The following is a 27,132-nucleotide window of genomic DNA, read 5'->3' on the forward strand; positions in this document are numbered from 1 at the left end:
TGTGGGAGAAAGGGGTCTAAAATAGGTGTCTCTATATGCTACATTGCATATAAAGAAGAAAAAATTCCGATAGATTGGGAATAAACATAATTCTACTATTTTTTGAAAAATGAGACAAAACAAATTATAGAAACATAATATTGCTAAGCTTCTAATGAAAATCAAAGACAACCAATTATAGGAATCGCAAAGCGGCTTTAGGTAAGGTAAAAGTACACGAGATTATGTATTTACCTTGAAACAAATTATAGAGAAAAAAACTAAAAACAACAAAGTATATCTCGGTTTTATAGAAATCTAAAAAGTATTTGACAACGTTCGTGGAAACCAAATATGGAATTGTTCACAACAAAGAGGAGTTGATGATTATGATAATGGATAATGTATTGAAAGAAGTGAAACAGAATTATGGAAATAATTGGAATCTCTGAATTGTTTTTACCGTCGATTTAGCTAACAATGAGAATGAATTGAAATATAATTTACTAATATTTAAACATGTATTAAAATCGAGGAACATGAATATCAATATGGAAAAGACAACAATAATGGCAGTGAAGAAACAAAAACAAATCGAAATAGATGAAATATAGTTGGAACAAGTGAAAAGATTCGAATATTTATATAGAGCGAGGTGAATGAAGGAATAAGCGCGGCAGTCAAACTTTATTATGCGTTGAAAAGAAATTTTCTGTGAAGAAATGTGATAAAAACCAACATGAACATGTATAAATGAATATTTCGACCTGTTTTTGTACATGGTGGCGAAAGCTGGGTATTTACAAACTCACTCAAATGCAAAATTCATGGTTTGGACACCTTAGTAGAATGGAGAACAATAGACCGGTAAAAGGGATTTGACAAGTTAGAGAAATGGAAAAGAGAAAAATGGGACGACCAAAGAAATCTTGGGAAAATACAATTGCATTTAGTAAACACCCTAGTAGTTTAAATTTTCATTCAATCTGTCCATTTTATACTAAGTTTCAATTTTTATTATAATTTGTTTTCTCTTTAAATTAGAGTAAAAACCAGTTTTTTAACATATTTTCAATACCTACTTGATGTAAATTTTTTCCTCAAAATATACTGGTTTTCAAAACTCAACCCAATATTAATACCAAAATATAACGAATTCTGATAAAAGGTAAAGGAAGTTCAAAACAATTTTTAGAATTTTCTAAAATCTCATATAACACTCTTTACTAACAGATTTCGATAGTGGACATTATAAAAATGTATTTTAAAATTACATAATTGAAATAATACAGGGTGAGTCATGAGGAACTTTACGTAATTCTATCATATGTAGAATCTCTCAGGGAGGGCTACCAAAAAGTGTCATCTTTTCTAGTGTAGGCTAAAAAAAACTTTTATTTTTTTAGTTACTATGAAAATATCGTCGAAAAAAAATTCTGGTAAAGTTTGAGCTCTTAATTTCAATATTTAGAAGTGCAGCATCGTGATTTTTTATTTCCCGTTTAAATTACACGGGATTTTTTTTTTTTTTTGGAATTCTAATGTATTTCAACGAATTATTATAGTAAAAAGAAATAGATATTTTTGTAGGAAATTAAACGGCCTACAAAAAAGGTTTTCTCAATAGTTCAGTAACATGTAAAACATTTAGTTAAAGTTTACAAAAAGCGAAAAAAAAAACTCATGGTTAAGTTGTTTAAAAATACATCGCGGAAAAACTTCGTGACACGTGATTTATACCTATCAAGATTAGATTATGTTGTAGGTACTCATTACAATTCATAAAAGCTTTCATTGGTTAATTATGTAGTTTCATAATTAGTTCTTGCATATGAAAAATATACGAATCCCTAAATTGATATTTCCAAAGCCAGTCCCTTCTAAGTTTAGCTAATACCATCATTAAAAAATTTGAAAAATCAAATGAGCTGCGTAAACACTATAGCTAATTCAAATTCATAGTCACTTTCACAAATTACCCTGTAAATTAATAAAAAACAGAAATTGACAATTTTAATAAAATCATGAGGGGCTCTACGTATGGTAAAAGTATGTAAAGTTCTTCATGACCCACCCTGTATAAATACCTACCTTATTGTGCATATATTTGTAAACATTCTTTTGGAACAGAAAAAAAACAGATTTCTTAACGCATGCAAAACAAAAAGTAAGAAGAAATAGAAAGAGCAGAAATATATTACAAAAGTTTACAAAAGTAGCACTACATAAAGAAGAAAGCAACTACACTACAGAGAAGTGAAGTAAAAAACATTATAATACAATATTTAAAATAAAATTTAGTGGACAACATTGATAAGAGTGTTTGTTGAAAAACATATTACCAAAGTTATTCAAAAGAATTAATAATTGGTTTAGAAAATTAGTTCTGAAAATAAAATTAGTATATAAAACGTGACAAATTTTCTAAATCCTGTAACGATGTTTCTTTCCTTTTGTTCTTACTCCACAAAAATTAGGGAATTTCATAAATTTTGGAATGATTCTACTCTTTTACCATTTACTCTATAAGCAGAACAAAAAGGTATTGTTAAGAATGCTTCATTACCCTGGAGCAGGCCCTACCTGGATGTAGTGGAATTCTAAAATTCACATCTTTGATATTTGTTTTTATATAAGTTTTCATTATAGCAGGCCGTTTATTTACATTGTTTCTTTGGAACATATTTTAGGAAGGTCTATTTATTTATTGGTTTTGTTTCTTTATTTTCTAGAACTTTTGAAAATGTTTTTGGAACATATAAGGAGTTTGTGTATCGCAGTTTAGTTCAGTCTATAACAAATAGTCGTAGTGAATAAATTATTCAAGTTAGTGTTAAGTGATATTGATAAGTGAATTATTAGAAGTTAGTGTAGTGTATAGTGTTTAAATAAATTAAGGACGTAAGATACCCCACGAATAGAAATCGTATAAATAAATAAGAAAAACATTACAGCGAATAGTCTATAAGTCACTAAAGTGGGTCAGAAAACATAGAATGACGGTATTTATTGTGGAAGATCTTATGGCCATTCATTGTTATAGTCATTTCTAATTGTTTGGTTAGAAACATACCAAACATACCTACTTAACATATGGAGTGTTTTTTAGGGACGATCCCCTGTAATCGATGGAATGTTCAATTTCTTGGGTATATTTGCAACTGCTTCGACCAAAGTCGACAATGACTTTCTCAAGGTCGTGAAAACGAAGACTGGAGTATTTGCTTGGCTGTTTTTGACTTCATGTATATGAGACACAATAAATGATAGCACATCTGAGTGAGATTTAATTTGTACACATTTCTCTTCATACAGATAGTTAGAGCGGCGTGTTTTCTGAGTGATTATGGTTTTTCACTGATGCACTTACAAGAACTTTTGCGTCTCCCTTTTCGGAAGCCATAGCCTTGACAGGGATAATGTCATCTTCCTTGGAATTTTTCTGAAGTTGGTGCTTCCTCGTACCAGGTTTTTCCCAAAATAAACAACCAGGTTCCACAATATCACTTACATTGAGTCAAACTGCCGCGTGTTAATACTGATCTAGTGGAAGGCACTTTCTCAGATGAAGACAGATTTGTTGAAGTATTCAATTTGTCGCTATATACACTACTAGTACCATTGTTAACTAATGAAACTGTGGAACGTTCCTCTTTACAGTAGCAAGGGCCTCATCTTTTCGTGATCTCTTGTTATCTTCAGGGTTTTGAAGTTTTTCGTTTGTGTTATCTTGGCATAAGGCACACGGAGACCAATCAATACCACTCTTCCGCTTTCTGAACTGCTGTTCATTAACAGACACATTTAAATCTAATAACTTAAATCACGGTTTGTTTATTTTGGATGAAAAAAAAAACATTTTGAGTACATGTGTTTGCATCGGTTAATGTTCATGCTCAGTCTTATTCTAGGAGCAATAAGTGAAAACACAATTAATGACGGCATATCTGAGTGAGCTCTTTTTCTTCATACAGGTAGCTAGAACTGTATATTTTATGAGTAATTATGTTTATTCACCTATGCACTTACAAGAGCTTTGGCGTCTCTCTTTTTGGAAGCCATAGGGGTAATGTCATCTTCATTGGAAATTTTCTGAAAATGGTGGTGGTGGTAATTAATCTCAGAATTTATGAATTTCCACAACTTTTGTGAAGCAGTCAATAATTTTAGAATCACGTAAGGTAGTGTTTAAATTTTATATAACAAAAAAATTTAATACTACGAGATCAATTTTGTATCTAAAGTTAATACATTAAAATCAAATTATTCTAACTTAAGAATAAGATTTAAAAAACTGAATCATTAGTCATGCATAAAAAACTACATAAAAATAACATTCACAAAAAGACAAGCACTTATTAAAAATACCCAAAACCATTTAAAATGTATTTATAGGAGAAGAGTATTTTTAGAGACTGAATTTAGAGCTGGTAATGCAAAATCTCAAAAAAATATTACCAAAACATGATCAAAGTTTTTATATCTGATTATATTTATGTAACGGGTGTCCGATGGCAGAATGAGGATTTGTTTGTATAAAAAATAATATAAAATAAGATATATGGCAGGATAGCTTGAATAAGAATAAATTTTCTAACCATGGGCTGCCAGGACGATAAAAACGGATAATCTCATTACCATTTACCAATAATAAAATTGTTATTTATACTTTTGTTGAACACAACCAGATAATATTCCAAGATGACTAAACAAGGATTACCTCCCTGTATGCAGGTACAGAAGAAAAACGAGAATTAGAGATACAAAAAGCTAAAGGAATATGGCACCATGAAGAAGATGAAAAGTTGATGGTTAGCCCACTTTACTGTAACTGTCATTGAAGAAGAGGATATTTTGCAATAGTTTAAATATATTTTTATATTTACAAAACATATTGACATAAATGAAAAATCATATGATTATATAGCACCTGGAATCGTGAAGGGGATACCTAGAAGTGGATGCGAAATTAATCTTATTTGAAAAAGTTATCCAGCCATATTATGTGCTTTTCAAGTACAAAAAGAATAATAAATTTCTATTTGCAGAAGTAATTTATTTCGTTTAATTCGAAAAGTATAAATTAACCTTTCCAAGTAACAGCAACATCAAGTCTTTTCGCCAGATCTTTGACAGATAGAACATTTGCATGATCGCTATCGTCTAGAACAGTCTCACATGTTAGAGGGCTTTTACCGCCAACTTCATCGGTTTGAACGGGTGAAAGATTTGTATTTAACTTTAAATGTTTCACATTTTTTAATGAGAATCTTCGTTCGGATTTGGGATCAATTTTAGAGTCCATTGGGACTATATTGTCGCATATATCGTCATTCACAACTAAATTCTTATCATCGTTCATAATTTTGTTCGAAATACGTCTCAACTTTTTGATTGATTTTAAAGAAAGTCTGCGTTCATATTTTACGTCGTTTTTATTGATAGTATTACTCCTATAAATACACTCGTTATTAGTTGATGAAACTGATCCGTTTACAAGTACTATGTCCGCTTTTTTAGTGTTAATAGCCGCTGAGACAGAAGGAATAGAAGGTGATGATTTGACGGATGAACCAAAACCTTTAAAAGCATGCTGTAACCATTGTGGTACATACGTTGATTGTGGCGATTTTTTTCTACCGAAGCGCAGATTATGTCGAGCATAATAGAATAGGAATGCCGTAATCGCTACCAAAGGCACTATGCCCAGGAAGAAGATGAACAGTCCTGCTACGAGTCCTTGACGAGCTACAACATATTTACATAAATATTAATATTGCTCTCGTTCTATTATATTACTCACTTTTAACTCAATCAATCACTACAGGGCTGTCAAACATGAGAGAAATCAGACCGGAAGGAAAGGGATTGAACAACAGTTCATTCACGATTTTCTGATTCCAGCCTTTTGGAGTACTGAAAGGGTATAGAAAGTAATAACGATTTGTGGATAATTCTTCGAGTTTCCATAGACATTTTCCTGGAATAGTTTTTCTTTACAAAAAATGGGTCCTGCCATGATTTTCTGAGAATATATCAAATGTTAACAAAATTTTTTTGGCAAAGTTTTTGAGGGCTCATCTCAAGAGCGTGATCTCAATCGACCTTTTTGTCCATATTAATATCCTCAACTGAAAAGAGTTGTTTGTAACCACTGACTAGTTTCGACGTTATTATGTCTCATCAGAGGGAATACTGTTTATATTCTTTTAGTACTCCAAAAGGCAGGAATAAAAAAATCCTGGACAAACTTCGGTCCAAGCACTTGATATTTGTATGAAAAGACATTAACCTAACCTAACCTCAAGGTTATAGGAGATAGAATTTCCAAATTTTAGGTTAGGTTAGTTTTTGTACTCAGTAGACCGGTAGGAACAGTGAGCTGAAAATATGAAAGCATGGGATCGTATACTATGAAAAATTGAAAATACGAAGTTTAGAATGGAAAAAAATTAGGTATGAGCGCCCTAAAAGATAGAATTTCAAAATATTTGTTATTGTCCAAAATTTATAGAAAATAATGAGAATAAATAAAAGTAATTTTTATATGAAAACAATGAAACTTTACGATTTTACTTTCTTTCTTGCAAACGAAGAGGTACGTTTTTTATCACACTCTGCAGACCTGCACATGTTTACAAGCTCATCATCTGTAGATTTTATCGAATTTTAATCTGGACAACGATATTCTGAATAGCAGAGAAATACTTAATCCAATATTGCCTTGGTTGAAAATGATAAGTTGAAAAACAACAAGACTCTGAAACCCATTAAAAGTTATGTCACCTGTGCATTAGAACTTTTCCAATCAAAAGCCTTCGATGTGCCACAAATTCACTGAATTGAATATTTTATTAACAGTTCTTGATATTGCAAAAAAACATTCATACAAGCAAATATTCTCACTTTATATTTATATTTCCAAAATATCCCGATAATAAAAATGGGAAGTTTTTAGTTAAGTTATTTTAGTTAATATACTGACCATTTGGATCCGCAGCTGGACCACTGTCCAGAGATCCCCCAGGACCCGGATAGTAGCAATTGGGAGGAGCAAAACCGTCTTTACAATGACAATTGCCTCTGTTGTTACACCAGCCGTTACCATTACAATCATCGGGACAATGCGGACCTTGCTTCCTTAAACTGGAGACCGACATACATTTTTGGTTAACACACATCTGAAATATTTTGAAACGTAAAAAAAGTTGCACACTTGATAAAATAGAAAAAACTATTATGTCCAAGTGACTGCATAATCTATTAGATGGAGAGGAAAATATCCTGAAGGAAAAATCTTTAAACATCTGACACATACTTCCAAAACTTCAAGCCAAAAGATCACATATGAAATTATAGAACAACGAGGAAAGTAGAAATCTTTGAAATATGACACAATACACTAAAACAAACATCTGAGCAGCGGCATAAAGTACACCCCCACGGTGCGAGAGGGCGCGTAGGCGGGCAGGCTTCGACGTAAGGCTAAAAATTAAAATAAAAAAAAGGTTTTTTGCTATAAAAAAATTATTATTAAGTTACAGAGCTGAAAGTCTCCGCAAAACTTTTCTTGGACACTGGATCCTTTGGATCGCAGTGTGTATGAGACCCCAACATTTTTCTCACCTTTTCAGTAGCTTTCGAATGACTTTTTTGTAATAAATATCGTTAATATAAGAAAGTGTTCCACTGTTTTCCAATCCAATTGCTTCAACGTTTCCATCGTTTTGGAATATGACGACATTTTGATCTGTATACAGATTTCACCATATTTTTTAGGAGGTTACTATAATACTGGGCTGTCACAGCTCGTTGTTTGATGAGAAAACCGCATTTACTCCCAAAATAATGTACATAACACCTTTCTCGCTGACATTAATTATTATTTGTGCTTTAAGCCCTGCCTTTAAACTTTTCGATTTCAAGCAATCTAAAAACCCTCTATATAATTGAAACACACTCAAAAGAACGCCCTACCAACTCCCCTATTATGCCTCCAGTTTACTTTCGTCAACCCAATGGTTTAGCGGACTCAGCATTACCAACTTACATTATTCAATACAAACAGAAAATTATCCTGACAACCTAAAGTTTTCTTAATCATATGATTGTCAAAGAATGGAATGCATCAGTTTCAAAAATCATGATCTCTCTTTCTCTTTTATTAACCCTTTGCCCCCATCACTTCTGATTTGAAATATCCTATATTCCCTGATTCTCACGCATTCTTCCCTTGCATCTCTCACAAACTGATTCATACACGTAGTTCTCACATGTTTCTATGCCCATTCCACCACACAGAATTTTGTTCTTCTCCTAAATCAAACCGATAAAATTGCCATGTCTTGTGGCAAATTGCATCTCTTTTTTGAATAGGTAAATCTTTCCGACTCCACTTTCCTACACGCTCCATATAACATACTTCGTTTCTTACGCCTAATTTCCCAATAACTAATTTTAAGTTCTCCTATCGCATATCGTATATTTCTTCCCCTGCTCTTGATTCAAAATGAGTCTTTTGTCCCCATATGTTTCCTCCCCCAATCAAATCTCACGACCTCATCATCTTTCTCATATTGATCTATCATTGATTGCACCATTACTTCCAAATTCATCATCACACAACTTTTGATTCTGTCACAACTCTCATTATTTTCTTTCGACTCCCTTGACCTTTCCAATTCATACCTCACTGCTTCCTTCCCACTCCTCCACAAGTCTTGATAATTTCACCTCCTACTTCTTGCCAGAGAATTAGCGTCGTTTTCGTACTCATTTCGAAGTTAATCACAATCAGCCAATTCCTAGTATAAATCCATCCAATAAATCTATGGGTGTAAATTTGGAAAATATCGGTGAAACAACGATAAAAAAAGATAGTACTAGGAAATCCTTTCAAGCTCCTGAGAATGTTGAATACATGACGATTGATGTAGGAAAAAACCCGCGAAGGCTAGCGTGTCGACAAATTTCCGACAAGTCTGCCATCCAGTTGTTCTATATCTTAAGACATAGCCAATGTCAACTACTTCTCCCATAATACTCGCACTCCTGTTCACATGTCTCATTCTGGTTTATCCCTCTCCTGGTGACTTATCCTGTATTCTTTCCTTCGCCACGGTGGGTCCCTAATGTTCTCATTCGCTCTCCATCGCATTCATTCCTTACCTTCCGTCTAGCTTTTGCATCCATTTATACATGCACCACTTGTAATGCATCAGTCGTGCTATATGCAGGACCCATTCCCTTCATGACAACCCTACTTACAACATCTAGATGTCTTTTTATTTTGAAATATTCTGCCTTTATTCGCCATATCTCAGTACCATATAGAAGAGTTGCCTTTAACTGGCGCACCATCGTCTTTCTTGTTCCATTCCATAGCGTTTATTCTCTGGATTATTGTGGTGTATCCAAGTTTCGTCTCTGATGAATATTTGGTACAATAAATTTTCTCCTTCCTCTTCATAGGCTGCAGTCCAAACTTCCCAGCATGTTAATTTCTGCTCTGCTCTCATTCAGAAATCTTGGCATTCATCTGGCGACAATTTTGCTGTAACCGAGCCGTTAATGAATTATTTGTTCACGCTGATGTCCTTTTCTTCAGCCCATATCACGTACAGTACTACAACGGTTTTCAAAAATGATTTTTTTTTACCTCGCTGTCGTTCTCATCGGTAACACTTGTTCTGGAGTGGCGAGCATGTGTCAATTTCTCGACCTTTTTGTATTTGTATTTGTATAAATTGAAAATTGATGTAAATAAAAATTATAGGAAATACCTTTCCATCCCCGCATAATGCACCATCAGGAGTTAATCCAGGATCAACTTGATTTATTCCCAAATCCACGATGGCCGTTCTACAAGGAATGATCGAGCCTTTTTTGTTAATGAAAGTATGGGATAGTATAGCAACTGATTCCATGCCGAATTCTAATCTTTCGTTCAAATGTTTACAGTGCAACATACCACATAAAACACTCCTGAAAAAAAAAATGAAATCAAAGTTAAAAATTGGTATAAATCTCGTAATTATTTGACAACGTACTCGTTTTCACACTTGAAGAATGTTTGGGTTAATTTATCGTAGCCGCAGTTTCCGTGTCTGTTACCCTTGATGTTCATCATATAACATTGATCATCGCTGGATTTCCCCGTATCGCCCCATAACAATTTACATTGATCGGATCTAGTACTACAGAAACCGTGATAACAGAAAGCTCTTCCTCCGTCACATGATTCGGTATCTAATTTGTAATTATCCTCTGGACAATATTCTGATTGTCCCGTGCAATATTCGGGAAGATCGCATTCGTAATCTGCGGATCGACAAAGAGTTCCCGCCGTTTTCGGTAAGCATGTCTAAAAGAGCGAATTCAATCATTTATTCCCAAATACAAATGTGATCAAATCAACATTAAATTCGGAAAAACAAAAATGAAAAAATTAATTAGATTAAAGTAGACAACTAGTTAATTTAATACAAGTAATTTTTTACAAAACTAAATCAAATTATCAGGTATGAGTGAGCGAACAAATTTTAAAATGGCATAGAAAATGGACGGCGCAACTTTTCAAGGTTACCGCGTTTTACCATATCGATAACTATGTAGCAGCTCAGTGTCGTTTTCGTACTCATTTCGAAGTTAATCGCAATCAGCTAGTGCCTAATTTAAATTCAATAAAGTAGAGAACAAATTTGGAAAATATGAGTGAATTAACGAGCAAAAAAGATCCTTTCGAACTCCTGAGAATGTTGAATGCATGAGGGTTGTTGTAGGAAAAAGCTCGCGAAGGTGAGCGTGTTGACAGATTGCAGCTCTTGGAATTTTCGACAAGTCTGTCCGAAGGATCTTCAAGTCAGATTTGCACAATCACCCTTACAAAATTCAAGTGGTACAGACGTTAAAAGGATTCTAGTGCCTGACGGCAATTCTGCGCAACGTTTTTGGACATGGTTGAAGAAAATGAGGAGCTTCTTTAAAACCTCCGATTGATTGACGAGCCGTGAATCAACTAGAGGTTAAGGAACATTTTGATTACTCTGAATGTGTGAACAAACAAAACTTCTGGTACTGGAGTGATCAAAACTTTCATCAACTTCATCAGCAACCTCTCCACTGAGTAAATGTGGTGTGCTATTCCCTCATCGGGAAACGTAATCCCATTTTTTTTTTCGAATGGGGGCAATCTGTTATTGTTACCAATATCGAGCAATTGTTTTGAAAAAACTTGCTTAGATTGGTCGTTCTTCAATTCGATTCACATGTTCATATATAATTTCAACGTTTTAACGTCTTTCCATAAAATGGATGACTGTAAACATGCGTTAAATTTGTCGGCTGGCGTTAATGGTTGACCAAGTATTCGTAACGTATATGTTGGTCTATCCAAAATTACCAAAAAAATGATCTTGTAATTTAAGGCTTGATGGCTCTGAATTAACCATTATGTGCACTATAATAAAAAAGTCCGACCAAAACATCTGTTGCAGCACGCATTCTGTCAATTCAACGTCAAATGTTATAAGGTTGACATTAAGCAAGTTTATATTGTCCAAAGCGATAAGGTTAGATAAATTAATTAAGAATTCTTAAATTAACTAGTTTTCCGCGCAATTTTCTTAATTTTTTCTTTTATAAGAACCTTCTGACAATAACAAACACAACAAAAAATGAATTAGCGAAATCTGCCTACCCGTTCACGCGTAAGTAATGGCGTGACAAAGGAAAATTTTTATGTAATTAAAAAAACATTTTTTAATTAATGAGCATGCCTCGTATATCACCTAATAATTCAATTCACGTATACCGCCGTCTACGGCTACAGATCTACTTGACTAATGGTTCGCAGTTGGAAGTGAAGATGTCGCCAGAAGACGTCTACTGAGGAATGTTCAACTACATGAATCAAGTAACGCGCCGGCTGACTGTCTTCAGTTCGGATAAGAAACTCCGTACGATAAGTTGTTACGCCACTCAGAAGAGACGCAACAACGTCGAAACTAGTCAGTGGTTACGCTCCTCTTCTTGATATTGCAAGCCATTAGAGATGCCAATGTCGACGGATTGTCGTAGACATCACGTTCTTCAGTGGAGATGTAATTCAATATTCTTCGTGGTATTAGCCAGGAAAGTAGTTGTTTTCTCCTTTGAGGAACGGCAAGCCATCACTTCGAATCATGAAATTCGAAATAATAAGTGCAAATAGATAATATGTATATATTTATTAAAACTTGAGCTCGTAGGTTGATTTTTATTTGGATTTTATTTTATCTTGACGTTTCCCTTCTGATTAGAACCATTATCGAAAGACTTATAATTAAAAATAATTAAAAAATGTGAAAAAAATTTTTGTTCAAATTATTTTTGTGTCACTTTGATAACTTACCGATAGATCGCAGCATTCTCCCGTTGCACAACTAGCGTTACTGTGCAACATACAAGTACTGGCATTACAACAATAATTATCACAGTGTTCTTCGAGGCCACAATCACATTGTTCACCTGGTTCCACGAATCCGTTTCCGCATACGGGACTATCAAATAATGCTTTAGGCTTATTTTTTAGACAGTAGTCCATACCGTGAGTGAAGGCTTGAAGGAGGTAGCTTAAGCTACAAGACGACCAGTGCTTCGGAGCTACAGTTGAGCTACTTGGTGCCATTATGCAACGGTCATCCGGACAATCGCACTCTACTGTATCATGTTCCATACCTAGATTATACATAGAAATATATATTAAAAACAAGATAGATGTGAGCAAACAAAAACATTCTGTAGAAAAAAGGGTAAAAAACGACAATATACTTTGGCCGGATCTATTGAATTTTCGTCAAAATAACACTAATTGTTTGATTGGTTCTACAAAGCTCTTCCTTCCTCTTTTTTATCAACTAATTTCTTTTGATAGCGTGGTGCTTTATTGTCAAAAAATAGAAACTAGAAACTTATTTGAGGTAATTTGGTATTCAAGTTAGTTTGGATACTCCTATAACTAAAATCGTATGTTCGAGAAAACTGAACTTTTTGATATAGTTCAAGATTTGAAAATTCTACTGGTAAATTTGTAACATATGTAATAAATCAATCGTGTCAACAAAAACTCATTTTTGAAAGTATATTTAAATCAAGGAAATGAGGATTATTCAAGGTTATGAATAGTTACTTTACTAGAATTCATTTTTTCAGGTAACTACGCCGTCTCTGGTGGAATTCTTAGTACGGAGCGCTTAGATATTACTACTAGATCATCAAAGAAATGTTATATGAGCTCAACGACTTATTAATGACACAGAGTGCAGAACGAGTCATCGTTTTTTTTTAATTATTTTCCATAACATTTTCAGGTGTTCCTCATTTCTTCTATGTTCTGTTCAATATTACCTTCCACGATTTCTCTAAAGTTCTACTTCTTGACATTAGTCTGCTTATTTGGTCTTTCGTTTTTTACCGATGCTTGCGCCATTTTCTTCATTGATCTATCATTACATATTTTATTTCTTTTATTGTCGTTTCTTATTAAGTTACTTTTCTTTTTTATCTTATAAACTTAGTTTTTCCTTCGATGAGTTCGTTTCGGTTGTTTTATCTAGTCTTTTCTCATAATTGTTCAGTTTTCTGTTAAGTGTAAATTGTTAGTAGAAGTTGTAAACTAATAATTTTTAAGTATATAGATAGCAGTTTAAATACATCGGACACCAAATTAACTTGAAATAAGTAAATTGATAGATTGGTTGAGTAGACATCAAAAAAAGTCAATATACTCACCAAAATTGTGACCCATTTCATGGGCAACAGTGGTGGCAACAAGTCCTACAACAGGTGAATGTTCGGTATTTACCCCACCGGAAAATTCATAAGTACAAATTGGACCTTTTAGAGCCTTTCCAACAACGCCGTTATCGAAATTAAATTTTCTGAAACAAAATACAAATTCGTAAAGTACATGATTAGTTGTTGGTGAATAAGTATTATACAACTATATACAGGGTTATTTATAAGTATAAAATTCATTTCTATGAACACAACGACGTTTTTATACAATACTTACGTTAATAGTTGAGCGTTGTCATTAGGATGGCTTTTGATTAATTTTTCTCTTCTGTAATGAAGGAAATTTGTAAGTGTCGTATCGCCGTTGGCAGAAAAATTGATCTCATCATTTTCACTCCAAATCACAACTCCCACTAAAGCTATAAAAATATTCAAGGGAGAATACAGCTGAAATTGAAATAAAATTTCTAATTAATACAAAATATTTGTGGATGTACTTAAAAATAAAATATATTTGCTTATGGGAGTTGAATATGACACTATTTATCAAATTGAGAAGAATGACAACAAGGATCTGTACAAAATAACCAAAATAAATAAAAAGCTACCACAATAACGAAAATTGGTTCAGATAATTCAACAAAATTTCCAATTTAATAGGTTGATGAGTACAGTCTTCACACACAAAATAATTATCATACTAACATTTAAAATTTACATTTGTTCTGTTTGGTTATCAAAATTCCATTGATTTTTGTGACAATGTACCATTAAAATATGCAATTCCAATTCTATTTTAGGCTAAAAAGATATATTTGAAAATTTATCAAGTACTAGGACAATAAAATTCGCACTATTTATAAAATTTAAATTTACTACTATTTTGTAATGAATGTGAATTTGTATATGTTAAGATTTAGTATTTAAGGCAGCTTGTACACGTATACGGAGTTCTTAATCGTTTGACATTCGTCGAGTACGCCAAGAAACCAAGTTTAATTAATTATTTTCCTGCTTAATAGTTTTTTCCAATTTTCCAAAGTAGTGAATTGATTGTTTCAACTTTATGTGTTAACTAATCACCCAATGTTTGGTTAGATATGAAGAATTAAAATAGAAGAAATAACATAACATTTAACTGTCTAAATACAAGCCCTTTTCAATTGGTGCATCCACTAAAATTCTAAATTAAACATGTTCGAAAAATTATAGTCTATTTTTATGTCCAAGAGAGAAACAAAAACCTACTTACTTGTAATGTACCTTCGGACTAACCAATAATGGTTGACTGTATTCTTTATATTAAAACTACTTTGTAACTTAATAACCAAAATTTTAATTTTTCATATCTAATTAACAACCGTCTCATCGCATACCTCGTCAGTTGATGGCATTAGCTTGAGCTGTCGCGGGCCAGATTGATGGCGCTGGTGGGCCGGATCTGGCCCGTGGACAGTATTAAAACCTTTAAGAATAAGATATATTTGTAGGGATGCTGAGGACCAGCTTTCATACCACCTTATAGGTGGTCGTCCAGGAGGTCGAGTTGTGTCTGGTTTCTCTTCCTTTGCAATTTTTGCTAACCGTTCATTTGGTCTCTCCATTCTCTTCTGCGGCTCCTTGCCCATCTTAATACATCCTGAATATCGCACATGTCCCTTATTTCTTAATTTCTCTTCCCATCGAGTAACATATGTCCTGTTATTGATCTCAGAGTTCGCATTTCTGTTGTTCTTAGGAGCCGTTTAGTGGTTGTGTTCTCCGCTCTAGTTTCTATTGCATATGTCATTACCGGCCTTACGCAAGTTTTTTATATTCTAATTTTACATTTTGTGCTCATGTATTTATTTCGCCAAATTAAATCTCTAAGGTATCCTGACATTAATGCTGCCTTCGTTGTTTCTGCTTTTACTTCTTTCTTTAGATTTCTATCGCTTGTTATGTTTGTCCCTAGATATTTAAAGGACATCACTTGTTCTACGCTCTGATCGTAGATCGCTAGTTTACATCTCTCAGTTCTTTAGATATTGAGAGATTTCGTTTCTTTTGTGGATATTTGCATGTTGTACGTGTTCGCTATTTGTTGGAATTTATATAGGAGCTTCTGTAGGTTACCTTCGTCTTCCAAGATGATTACTGCGTCATCAGCATAGCATATTATTTTTAACTCTTTGTCTGCCATTTGGTATTCTCTCCCGGCTTGCTATACTTCGTTGATGATTTCGTCCATTATGATATTGAACAGGATTGGGCTTAGGCTACCCCTTGTCTGATACCAGTTGCCACAGGTATTTAATTGCCTAATTTGTTTGCCGTTTTCACAAATGTTATAATTATCGGTGTTAAGTTTTTCGATAACTCTTATTATATTGAGGTGAATGTTCCTGTGCTGATACGTTAGCTTGTGTTGAACTATAGAGTTTTTCAAAATGTCTTTCCCATTCGTCTGCCGTGAATTAGATAGATATATAGATATAGATATATTTGCACCGGAGTATTTTCTTTTCTGGCTTATCCAATTTTTTACAAATATTGGCTTCTGTAGGAAAGTTCTTCTTTTTTTACTGATAATAAAATAGATTTTCCGTTTTGCACATCCAGATCCCACCTCTTTAGATGATTTTTGCAATATCGTTTTGCCAAGTTATGGTTGATCCTTATCTTTTGGAACAGATAACAAGAGTCTGTATAGTGTAAGTATTTCTCAAGTTTACAGTGAATCAACCAGTTCAATTTTTGAGTGACCTGAAGACGTTTTAGGTGGTCTAATTTACCTCTGGATCCAGACAAAAAAATCAAGATCAGAATTGACATTGAATTGAAACAATTGAAAGCTCAAATGATCAAAAAACTTGAAATGTGGCTCTATTGACGCATCCTGAAGATACCCTGGACTGACAGAATCACCAACGACGAAGTACTAAGACGCATTGGTCGCAAAAGAAAGCTGTTGACAATTATTAAGATAAGAAAAACATCTTACATAGGACGCAACGACAAATACCTAAGAAAGGCATCGGCAGGAAGAAGAAATCCTGGCTCCGTAACATAAGAGAATGGACAAATCTCAGCGGAAATTGTTAAATGTTGCCAGTGACAGACTCATTTAAAAATGTCGTCGCCAACTTTCAGACTTTCAGTTGGCTATCGGGAAAGAATACATTCAAATTTTAACAAAATGGGTAAATAGTATTGTCCGAAATTGCCTTTATCACAACTCTTGACAAAATATTTTGAAAACTGACCCAACTGTCCTAAATAGCAAATAATAAATAAATTAATTTTATTTATATATTTATACTTACCCCATTTATAATATTAGCAATAGTTTTGGCATGGTTAATGGTTCTAGTTTTACTTTCTCCTAATTCTTTGTACTGTTGATTATCTATCACAAGTACTAGTTCTACATATTTGGATTGTTTATTGGCATTATAGGGTCCTCTGACTAACTGTTGGTCTACGTCTCGTTTATACTAAAAAAAATGTATCAATATATTGGTGAAATCGAAATCTATATTCTTGAAGCTGAGAAAAGAACCAGATTTAATTTTACAACATTTTTCAATAGAAGAGAACAATAATATGCGAATACACATTATAAATATTATAAAAACTTGAGAGGTCAGCATAAATCCGGCAACGCTGTCGAAAAAAAAAAAAAAAATAAAACGAATCATGTTGTGTCGTGATAAAACATGCTCGGCGAGTAGAATGATTAACCGATGCAAGTTCACGCTTCAAGAAAGATTTTTATTCGTTACGTAATATCTGCGTGCGAACGCGGATTACGAAACTAACTTTACTGAATAATTTCAACAACAATTTCTGAACTCGCCGCTACCAAATCGTTCAACAGTCTGGAAGAAGTACCAGACATTCTTAAAAACGGGCTCTGTTGTCGACGCGCCGCGATCTGGACAACCGGTATCCGTAACAACTAAAGAAATTATGAAATATTTTGACAAGTCCAGAGTCAGCAAGAAATGAACATGAGCCAGTATTTCATTGAAGACGCGGTTACCCAAGTAAAATGTGCACATCCGAAAGAGATCACCGATTCATTGTCAGCTTATCACTGAGAAATCGGATCCTCACTGGTGTTTAAGTCCAACAAGAGTTCAGATAAACGCAGGGAGGGGTTTTGACTGACTGGACAGTAATAAGAAGGCTTAAGACAGCTAACCTTGAGCCGAAAAAGCCAGCTACTGGCCCCAAATCAACCCTAGCCCATATACGATTTACCAGAAAACACATGGGGCTACGTTCTCGTTACAGACGAAAGTAGAGTGTGTCTGCATGGTAGCGATAGAAGAAGACGAATCTACGAGAAGATCTAGAGAAAGATTAGCGTAGTGTTGCATAGAAGAACACGTGACTTTGGAAAGAGGTTCTTGGATGATTTTGGCGGCCATTTCAATGGACAACACACACAAAATCGGAGTTTAAAACGTCGCGGTGCTCACTGAAAAATGGGATAACTTCGAACAAGATCGAGTAAAGAAACTTGTTCGACATTTAAAAAAGCGATTACTGTTAATTATAACCCTTTATCATTGTTCAAGATACCTTTTAGTTTGATATTTTTTCTTTACAAAAAAAATTGTCAATAACAACATAGCCTGCTTATTATGTAGCTAAGACCAATGGTATTGAGATACTAAAATCAGAAAAAGAATGGAAGCTATGATTCTTTTGTTTTTTTGACCGCCAAGCGAGCGACTTGAATGAAATTTCGAAGAACGTCAAAAAGTTTTCTAGAAACCTATGAAGCTAGATTTCTGTTAATCCTTGAATTGGGTTAATACCTCCCGGAGTAATAAATTACTATATTAATTGCGACGCCATATTTTTATTGCGTCAATAAGTTCACTTCGCCCGTCTGATTATATCAATATCTTACCCTTAATATTCTATTTTTTTTATGGTTATGAAATTTTTTGGGGTCTACAGCGTCTCCTGCATATCCACAAGTCTTATTATGTTTTCGCAAATCGGAATGTTTATATAAAAAATGATCGGATTCTATATCAGCCGTCCTATTACGAGTTTCGATATAATGCATTTCATCTCCGTCAAAAATGACTCCCGAAAGTCCATCGCATGTCGAGATTGCCACCCACGAATTGGGTTTTCCTCGGACTTTTCCACTATAATCGCAAAGGTTCACTTCCTAAAAAAAAAAAAAATTCAAAACATCGATGTAACAAAAATCTTTTTTACTTGAAAAATGTAACATGCCTTTCGGTTTGTTACGTTTTTCTTCAAATATTTTAATTATTCCTTGGTTCAGTAATCAACTTTAACGTTCCACTGTTTGAAGGAATTAATTTATGTCGACCTTCTACTCTATTCGAAAAATTCAATAAAATATTGGTATCTATTCTAAAACGTCCTCTATATATCATTCTACAACGACTAATTAAAGTTCAAATTAAATTTTAGTAAATTTGTGGTGATATTATTCTTTATATTTAATGGAAAGTTTTTCTAATATCTTTTCAACTTGGCTTTTTTATTATAGTGCTCACAAAATTTCAATTTCATAATTTCCTATTTCCATTAGCTAGTTTTTATCCAGAACTCGTTCATTCTTTAGTGCGAATACCACCAAGGACCCAGCCGGTGCACCACCATGGACACACTCAACAACTTGGAACTCAGTTGAAGGGAATTTTATTACTTTTTAATAATATTATTATTTGCTGAACCTATTTTATTTATACAACAATAAATATTAATTGGGAGAATCATGTCCAGGGATATTTTTTAGTAATTTAATCAAAAGATGTTTACTGCTTTTTAACCTTGTCAATCACTTTCAACTTGGTTAGTTAAAAAGCTAGAGGTGTCCAATTTAATACTAATTCCTGAAGAAGGAAGAATTTCCATTTCCAAAAAGTATTCTTCAAGATAAGGATAAATAATATATTCAGAAGTTCACAAATTTTTTTTTCTCGTGAACAACTTTCAAAATACTTATTACTAGTTTTAGTTGATACATTTACACAAATTCAAGTACACTCAGAGCTTCCCATGGACCTCTGGGGTCGCACCTGCACCGTGGACCTGATGGGGAGAAGAATTCTTGGAGAAGATAATTGCACATACACATAAGACTAAATATTTAATTTTATCTTAAGAAAAGTAAGTAAACAATAATTTATTTACGAACCTCTAATGAAGGTTTGTGGATTTTATAGTCTCCGTTTTCTTGATGTTTGTGAAAAAATCCTTGTGGTATCAAATCTTTATTTATGGTTAAATCTAGTATCATGTCTTGTCCATCAACTTCCATCTTGATTTGTATATGGTCGGTGTGTGTTCCAGTCTAAATGAAAACAATAATAAAAGTAATTTGTATCAATTTGAAAACATACCACCCCCTATATTTAGAATAGGCAATTCGAAAATATGTAAAGACACGTCAAATTTATTTTTATGGGGATTTGTAGTTTGTAGGCAAATTTTCAACAAATTCTGTCAATTCTCTAGAGGCGGCAGTTCCTTTTTCGATATTTTTGTATTACAGTGTTGCCATTCTACACATGTGTATATAGTGTGATTTAAAAAAAAGTTACAACTTTCATCCCGTATATTTCTCAGAAATATGAAACTGGATTTTCCGTATATAAAAGTTTTTGAACTACTCGTATGAAAAAATCTCTTTGTACAAGAATTTACAGAATCTGAAATAAAATTTGGTTCAATTTTTAGAGCACAGGGGTCCCCTTTGAAACATGAAATTTTGTTCCATAACTTCTAATTTTATGTTATAGAATTGGCTTTGTATCATCACGAAAACGCTGTTGTACTGCTCCTACTTTCACCCTGTATATTTCTTACAAATATAAAACTGAAATACTGAATCCTTTATATAAGCATGTCAAATTTTTTTCAAAATTTCCTGGTTATTTGTTATTCTGATAAATTCAAGAATAACTGCACCGCCTCACTCCTTCCACCCACCCATATTGATATCTACTTGATCGTCAACTTAAAGAAGAAAGTGATATTTGGAAATGGACCCGAATCAAGTGAAAAATAAATATGATATTGTATATATGTCATTTATCTAAATCTTATTTGAACTACCTTTTGTTTTGTCGACGAAATTTGTCTCTTTTCTCGCCCATGGTACAATTTCGGTTTCACTATTGTATGATTGCCGAATTCCATCGTAGGATGTACTTCAACTGTTACTAAAAAAAGTAATGAAACAAAAGTTATCTGGATGCTTCTAAATGTTCTTTATCTTAGGTCTCTTCTGTTTTAAAATTAGTTTTTTTTAAATAGTTTTTGAAAGATTGACAAAAAATTGACGTTTCGACTTCAGTCTTTATCAAAATATAGTTATATATGTAAAACTTGATACTGTCTCAATCTATAAAAAGATCTAAACTTTTTCTTTAAAACAAACAAAAGTAATCTTTTTTTTATTAAAACAAATAAAAAAAATGCTCGGTACGAATGAAACTTTATTATTTATCAATCTACATATTGTTGGATGTCAAATGTCAAATATTATGGTTGCCTTCAGAACTTTAATTTGTGATAAAACTTTCCGAGTATTTTCATATTTATTTTCCTTTTAAACCTTCTCTGTTGCGGCTTATTTCGTTTTGATTCAACAAATGAAAAAACGTGGTAAATCAACATCCAATGGAAAAGATAAACAGTCGAAATAACATCACTTTATCTTATTCTTTGGGAACTGTCCTCTTCCACAAGTTGTTGATGTGAGTTATTTATGTTCTCCATTTGTGCGAAATATCTATTTTATTCTTTGAAGCTGCAATAAGCTTCATATTTTTCATTCAAAGTTTTAGAAATCTCCAACTTTTTCCTGTTATTTGAAATATCTCAACTGGCTATTCCAAAGGATTATTATATAGTAAAATGAATGTTATTCACATTTGATTTTCCTAGTGGGTTTTGAATTCAAATTGGAATTTTAGATGTTGATAAGATATTCAGAATTCATCCGGAATGTGTTCAAATTATTTCCCGCGAGGCTTTAAGTGTATCAATTGTCCCTTCAAAAACGTGTAATTGAATCAGTAAATAAATGAAAATAGTAAAACGATACGCCAACACTAAATCACAAGTATATTGTTTTTTTATTGATTGCAAATAATTCACTTTGAAAATTTTTTTTTACTAAAACAAATACTAACCATTTGAAATCACCGCTGCGCCACTATCCTGGGATCCCCCAAGATCAAGGGAGTGGCAATTGGGAGGGAAAAAACCTTCTTTACAATGACAAGTTCCTTTATTGTTGCACCAGCCGTTACCGTTACAATCATCGGGGCATTGCGGACCTTGTTTTCTTAAAGCGGAGACCGATATACATGTTTGATTAACACACATCTGAAACAGGTCCAAAAATTGGAAATTCTGTAACGTCAAAACTCTCAATGAGCAAGGAAAATAACTCATATATTCCAATTATTAGATAATATTTTAAAATTATTTGAAATAGAATGCTAAATAATAGATAAAACTAATGTTATTGGATCACCTTTCCATCTCCACATAATGCACCATCAGGAGTAAGTCCAGGATCAACTTGATTTATTCCCAAATCTACAATGGCTGACTGACAAGCAATAATCGAACCATTTTTGTTAATGAACGAATTAGATCTTATAGCAACTGACTCCATACCAAATTCTAATTTTTCATTTGAATGTGTACATTGTAACATTCCACATAAAACATTCCTAAAATATATGTATATACATATAATGTTTTGAGAATACCAACATTAATCACAACCTCGAGTAGACTATTCAGAACTTACATGACTGGTCAAAAGTTTTTGCCCACCCCATAATACATTCTTTAGATTTCAAAATAATACATTTAACAAATTCCTCTTTCATAGGTATCTTACAAACCAAAAATAATTATGTAGTTTAGTCCTAATTAGTCCTCTGAGACGCAAGAACATGCTGACATTTTTGGACCAAGATATCTTTTGGTGAAGTTCGTATACGAATTGTTTTCGTTCTGGCAAATTCCGACTTGAAAGTTTTAAAATAGGTAAAAGCCAAGGAACTATCGGTTGAAACTTGTGCATTAATCACAAGTCTTTATGGTTAAGGAATAAGCAACCGTACCATTGCCGCCTAATTAAAAATACCTCGATGTAGGTACCGTGAAAAGTTGCATCTACCAAGAGTTTTGGCGATAGAAAACGTTCAGGTCGGCCTCGAAAAATCAAAACTACTGAAGATAAACGTAATGTATTGATCAGTAGACGTGATCGACGACTCACTGGCCCAGAGATAGCAGCTCAGGTCAATTAATCTGGTGACCTGCCTTTGAATACTTCTACAGTTAACAAGAGTTTAAGGGACTCTGGTGTTTTTGAAAGGGTAGCAGTAAACCTCTTTAAAGATATTACAAGGGGCTGAAAAAAATTAAACACATGGGAGATAGTTTGAAGTTTCTGGGTCTAAGAGAAGATTGTTTCTGAGCTGGTTAAAGGGAGAACGGATATTAGATTCATGTGTAATCTCGACTGAAAAACTAGGTGATGGTTTGGGGATGTTGATGAAAGTAGAAAAGACACTTGAGTATAGGAGAGGATACGACCGACATAGAATGGGAGCCACGGAAATGGTCGCCTTAAGAAGAGCAAATAAACCTAAAAGAAACAATTATAGAACATATTGAGGAGAAACTGTTGATTTGGTATGGGCACATGCACAGGATGGAGGAGTAAAGAATGAAATAGATCCCACAGGAGAGCAGACATAAATAAAAACCACGATTATCATTAATGCATGGAATAGAAAGAACAAGATTATCATGAATGCATGGAATAGAATGATCAAGATTATCATGAATGCATGGAATAGAAAAATTATTGAGTGTATCTGAATGTGAACGATAAGAGAGGTTGCGATGAGAAAGGCTGCGACAAGAAAGAGCGGCAATTGGTCATCGGACAAGGTCGTAGGATGTTTTGAACCCTAATATAATGTTTAAAAGTATTTCTTACTCATTTTCACATTTGGTATAAGTCTGAGTTATTTTATCGTAGCCGCAGTTTCCGTGTCTGTTGCCTTTAGTGTTTAGCATATAACATTTATCGTCGCTGGATTTCCCCGTATCGCCCCATAACAATTTACATTGATCAGATCTGGTTCTACAAGACCCGTGATAACAGTAAGCTTGTCCTCTTTCACATGGTTCGCCGTCTAGTTTGTAAACGTCTTCGGGGCAATATTCTGATTGTCCCTCGCAATATTCGGGAAGATCGCATTCGTAATCTGCGGATCGACAAAGAGTTCCCGCCGTTTTCGGTAAGCATGTCTGAAACAAGGAGTTTGTATATTAAATAATCTATCCTTTGCAATCATTTTGTATACATGAGAGTCATTTTGTAAGTAATAGATATGAAGGGTAGAGACAACAACAATATGTGTATATGAAGGATTGTGCGTTGAAATGTGATAAAATATAGGTGGCGGCACATTATCATTTGGATAAATATTAAATGAAGCACCAAATATTTATTCACGCATTGTATAACTTTTCACACTTTTTCCATTTTCAATAATTACACACAATATTAATTTTTTTAACTCTACATAATCCAATTCATCTAAAATTATTACATTCACCCTCTGACTACACCAGTGCCATTCTGGAAGGTTTTTTAACTATTATTTATCGTATACAGCTAAACATTTTTTACTTATATAAGATACTTCTTCTTTTAACTACCCTCCATAGTAATTAATATGCAAATATCTTCATAAACTTTTATGTTGAGTCATTCATGAGACTTTTTTTCTTAAAACTATTTTACTGTCCGCAGAATGGGGTTTCCCGCTTACAGAAGTCTCTATTCCTTAGGTAGTTCAACATTATTTAACAAAAAAACGAATGACAGTAAGATAATGGATAATCTACTTGGAATAACTTTAGCTCAATGGGACTGAGCATGACTATAAATGAATATTTTTTGGAGCTGAAGAAGTCAGTGCCAGCTGAATATATCGTAAATTACGATGAAACCAATTTCGATGACGATTTCAGAAAGTCTAAAATCGTCTGCAAACAACGTAGATATCGAAAAAAATAAAAAATTACCCGAATAAACCACATTTTGTGGTAGTTCTTGGTGATTCATATTTTTCTTGTGTACCAATCCAAAATATTAAAACGGAAGCAGAAAAAATCAATGGAAGGTTAACAAGATGACGAAAATTCTACGGAATAAGTTTTTTTGGACAAATTTGCTAGAGCATCAAAATAGAAATTATATTTCGATTACTTACCGCTAGATCACAGCACTCTCCCATTGCACAAGTAGCGTTACTGTGCAGCATACAAGTATTGGCATTACAACAATAATTATCACAATGTTCTTCAAGGCCGCAATCGCATTGTTCACCTGGTTCCACGAATCCGTTACCGCATACGGGACTATCAAATAATGCTTTAGGCTTATTTCTTAAGCAATAGTCCATTCCGCGAGAAAATGCTTGGTGAAGATATTCCAAACTGCAGGTCGACCAATGTGTTAACTTTTCTGTTGAACTACTTGATGTCATTATACAACGATCATCGGGGCACTTGCAATTGCCTGTATCATGTTCCATGCCTAAAAAATATATATCCAATAAGTTGATAATTAGGTTTACGACCCACTAGATAATAAAAGTGGTGGAAAGTACCAAAGAGAAATTCAATTTCGTACAGAAATGATTACACAGACAGCTGCTTCTAACCCAGATATCACAATGCTAAAGTAACACGATACAGAGTTAACTTGAAATATGTTATCATTAATATAATTTAATGATAGCATCTCTACAAAATATTGTACCAGGTGAGCAACTAAGAACGGCCAGCAGCCATATCTCAGGAAAGAATTATATCATTACTCAATAAGTCGTGTGATTCACACACAGATGGCATTTATAACATTTCGATTAGTGACACTCATTTAAGTGAAGCTACTTTTGTTATTTTCGAAACAATAGATTCAAAGCAATTTCTTGTGTTGATTTATCATTGCTTTTTGATAAAAAAACATTGTACAAGCTCAGCAATGGCTTCAAAAGTGTTATCCGAACTCTGCTCTATCGAAAAAAAAAAATATTTTGTTATTGGTTTGCTGAATTTAAACGTGGTCGTCCAGACACCGATGATGGTGAACGTTCTGGTCGTCCAATTGAGATGATTACACCAGAAAACATTAGTTATATCTAATCTTAAATTGTAATAGTGTTAGTTATCTGAGACCGTAAAGTCATAAAAAATCCAATTTTTACTTTTATATATGACAATGGATCCATCAATTCACTTGGGAATCAAAACGATCATCTGAGAGGACTGTAGCCGGTAAACCACATCCAAGGGCAATGAAGGCAGCTGGAAGGGTTATGGCTCCAGTATTTCGGGATGTTTGTGGAATATTGTTCGTCGACTATTTCCGACAGAAAGAGACAATCAATAGCGAATACTACATAGATTTGTTGGACCGTTTGAATGCAAAAATCAAAGAAAAACGACCTCATATTTAGAAGAAAAAACCAATGTTTCAACAAGACAATGTACCGATTTACAAGTCGATGGCAACGATAGTTAAATTGAACGAATTGCTTCCTCATCCACCTTATAGTTCAGATCTGGCCTCCGTCGGTAAGAAATTCAACTCAAATGAAGCAATTGCTGAAACTGAAGCCAATTTTTAGGCAAAAGACAAATCCTTTTAAAAGCACGGCATATAAATATTTTTTGATTTAGATTGATTTTAGGCTAAAAAATGTATTTTTTTTAGTTAGTCAGACGACTTATTGAGTGATGTGTTGAATTACAGCTTCAGCGAAAAAAAAGTTGCTCCTAGAAATACTTGGAAATTATTTTCGTATTTGAAAATATTAAATAAAAAAAGAATTTTTTTTAAATTAATTAAGTGGCACTTTATATTCAATAATCGTATTTTTCATTTCTATTTTTCTCTTCAAATAAGAGGTGGGGGAGAGTGGGAACCTTGTTATGCAAAATGACTTATAAAGTCCGGTCCTGCTTAACCGATTATATACCTTTTGCCCAGGTATACAAAATATATAAATTCTAAGCAATTTCATTATCAACGTGAATGCTGGAGAGCGTTCTTGTGTATCTTTGAGGAGTAAACGAAAATAACATTGAAATAACGAAAATCGCATGTCAATATATGTTTTTCTGTCCCAAGATATCTCAAGAAATTTTTGGCTGATGGTATGTATTATGAAATAAGTGGAAATTCGTTTCTTAAAAAGGTTAAGTATCTTTCTCTATTAACTGTTTTATTAAAAAAAAATATGCCCAAATAGAACCTCACGCCCCTCATTTAAAGACCAACGAGCC

The 27,132-nt window shown here is 33.5% G+C and overlaps 1 protein-coding gene across 2 annotated transcripts in view; it reads right to left on the bottom strand.

Moving 5' to 3' along the window:
- LOC130894422 (uncharacterized) overlaps positions 1–27,132 on the bottom strand; it is an 87,265-nt gene that overhangs the window by 9,170 nt on the left and 50,963 nt on the right. For both annotated transcript variants that reach the window (XM_057801260.1, XM_057801259.1), the window contains exons 8-22: positions 25,053–25,378; positions 23,768–24,081; positions 22,280–22,481; positions 21,933–22,128; positions 20,851–20,957; positions 19,931–20,086; positions 18,659–18,928; positions 17,061–17,231; positions 14,033–14,202; positions 13,750–13,898; positions 12,371–12,696; positions 10,029–10,342; positions 9,762–9,963; positions 6,965–7,160; positions 5,595–5,727 (exon numbers count right to left, since the gene is read on the bottom strand). In XM_057801260.1, coding sequence (XP_057657243.1) covers positions 5,595–5,727; positions 6,965–7,160; positions 9,762–9,963; positions 10,029–10,342; positions 12,371–12,696; positions 13,750–13,898; positions 14,033–14,202; positions 17,061–17,231; positions 18,659–18,928; positions 19,931–20,086; positions 20,851–20,957; positions 21,933–22,128; positions 22,280–22,481; positions 23,768–24,081; positions 25,053–25,378 — 3,232 coding nt within the window. The remainder of the gene's footprint in view (positions 1–5,594; positions 5,728–6,964; positions 7,161–9,761; positions 9,964–10,028; positions 10,343–12,370; positions 12,697–13,749; positions 13,899–14,032; positions 14,203–17,060; positions 17,232–18,658; positions 18,929–19,930; positions 20,087–20,850; positions 20,958–21,932; positions 22,129–22,279; positions 22,482–23,767; positions 24,082–25,052; positions 25,379–27,132) is intronic.

The sequence above is a fragment of the Diorhabda carinulata genome, chromosome 5 (assembly GCF_026250575.1).
Source record: "Diorhabda carinulata isolate Delta chromosome 5, icDioCari1.1, whole genome shotgun sequence".
NCBI classification, from domain to species: domain Eukaryota; kingdom Metazoa; phylum Arthropoda; class Insecta; order Coleoptera; family Chrysomelidae; genus Diorhabda; species Diorhabda carinulata.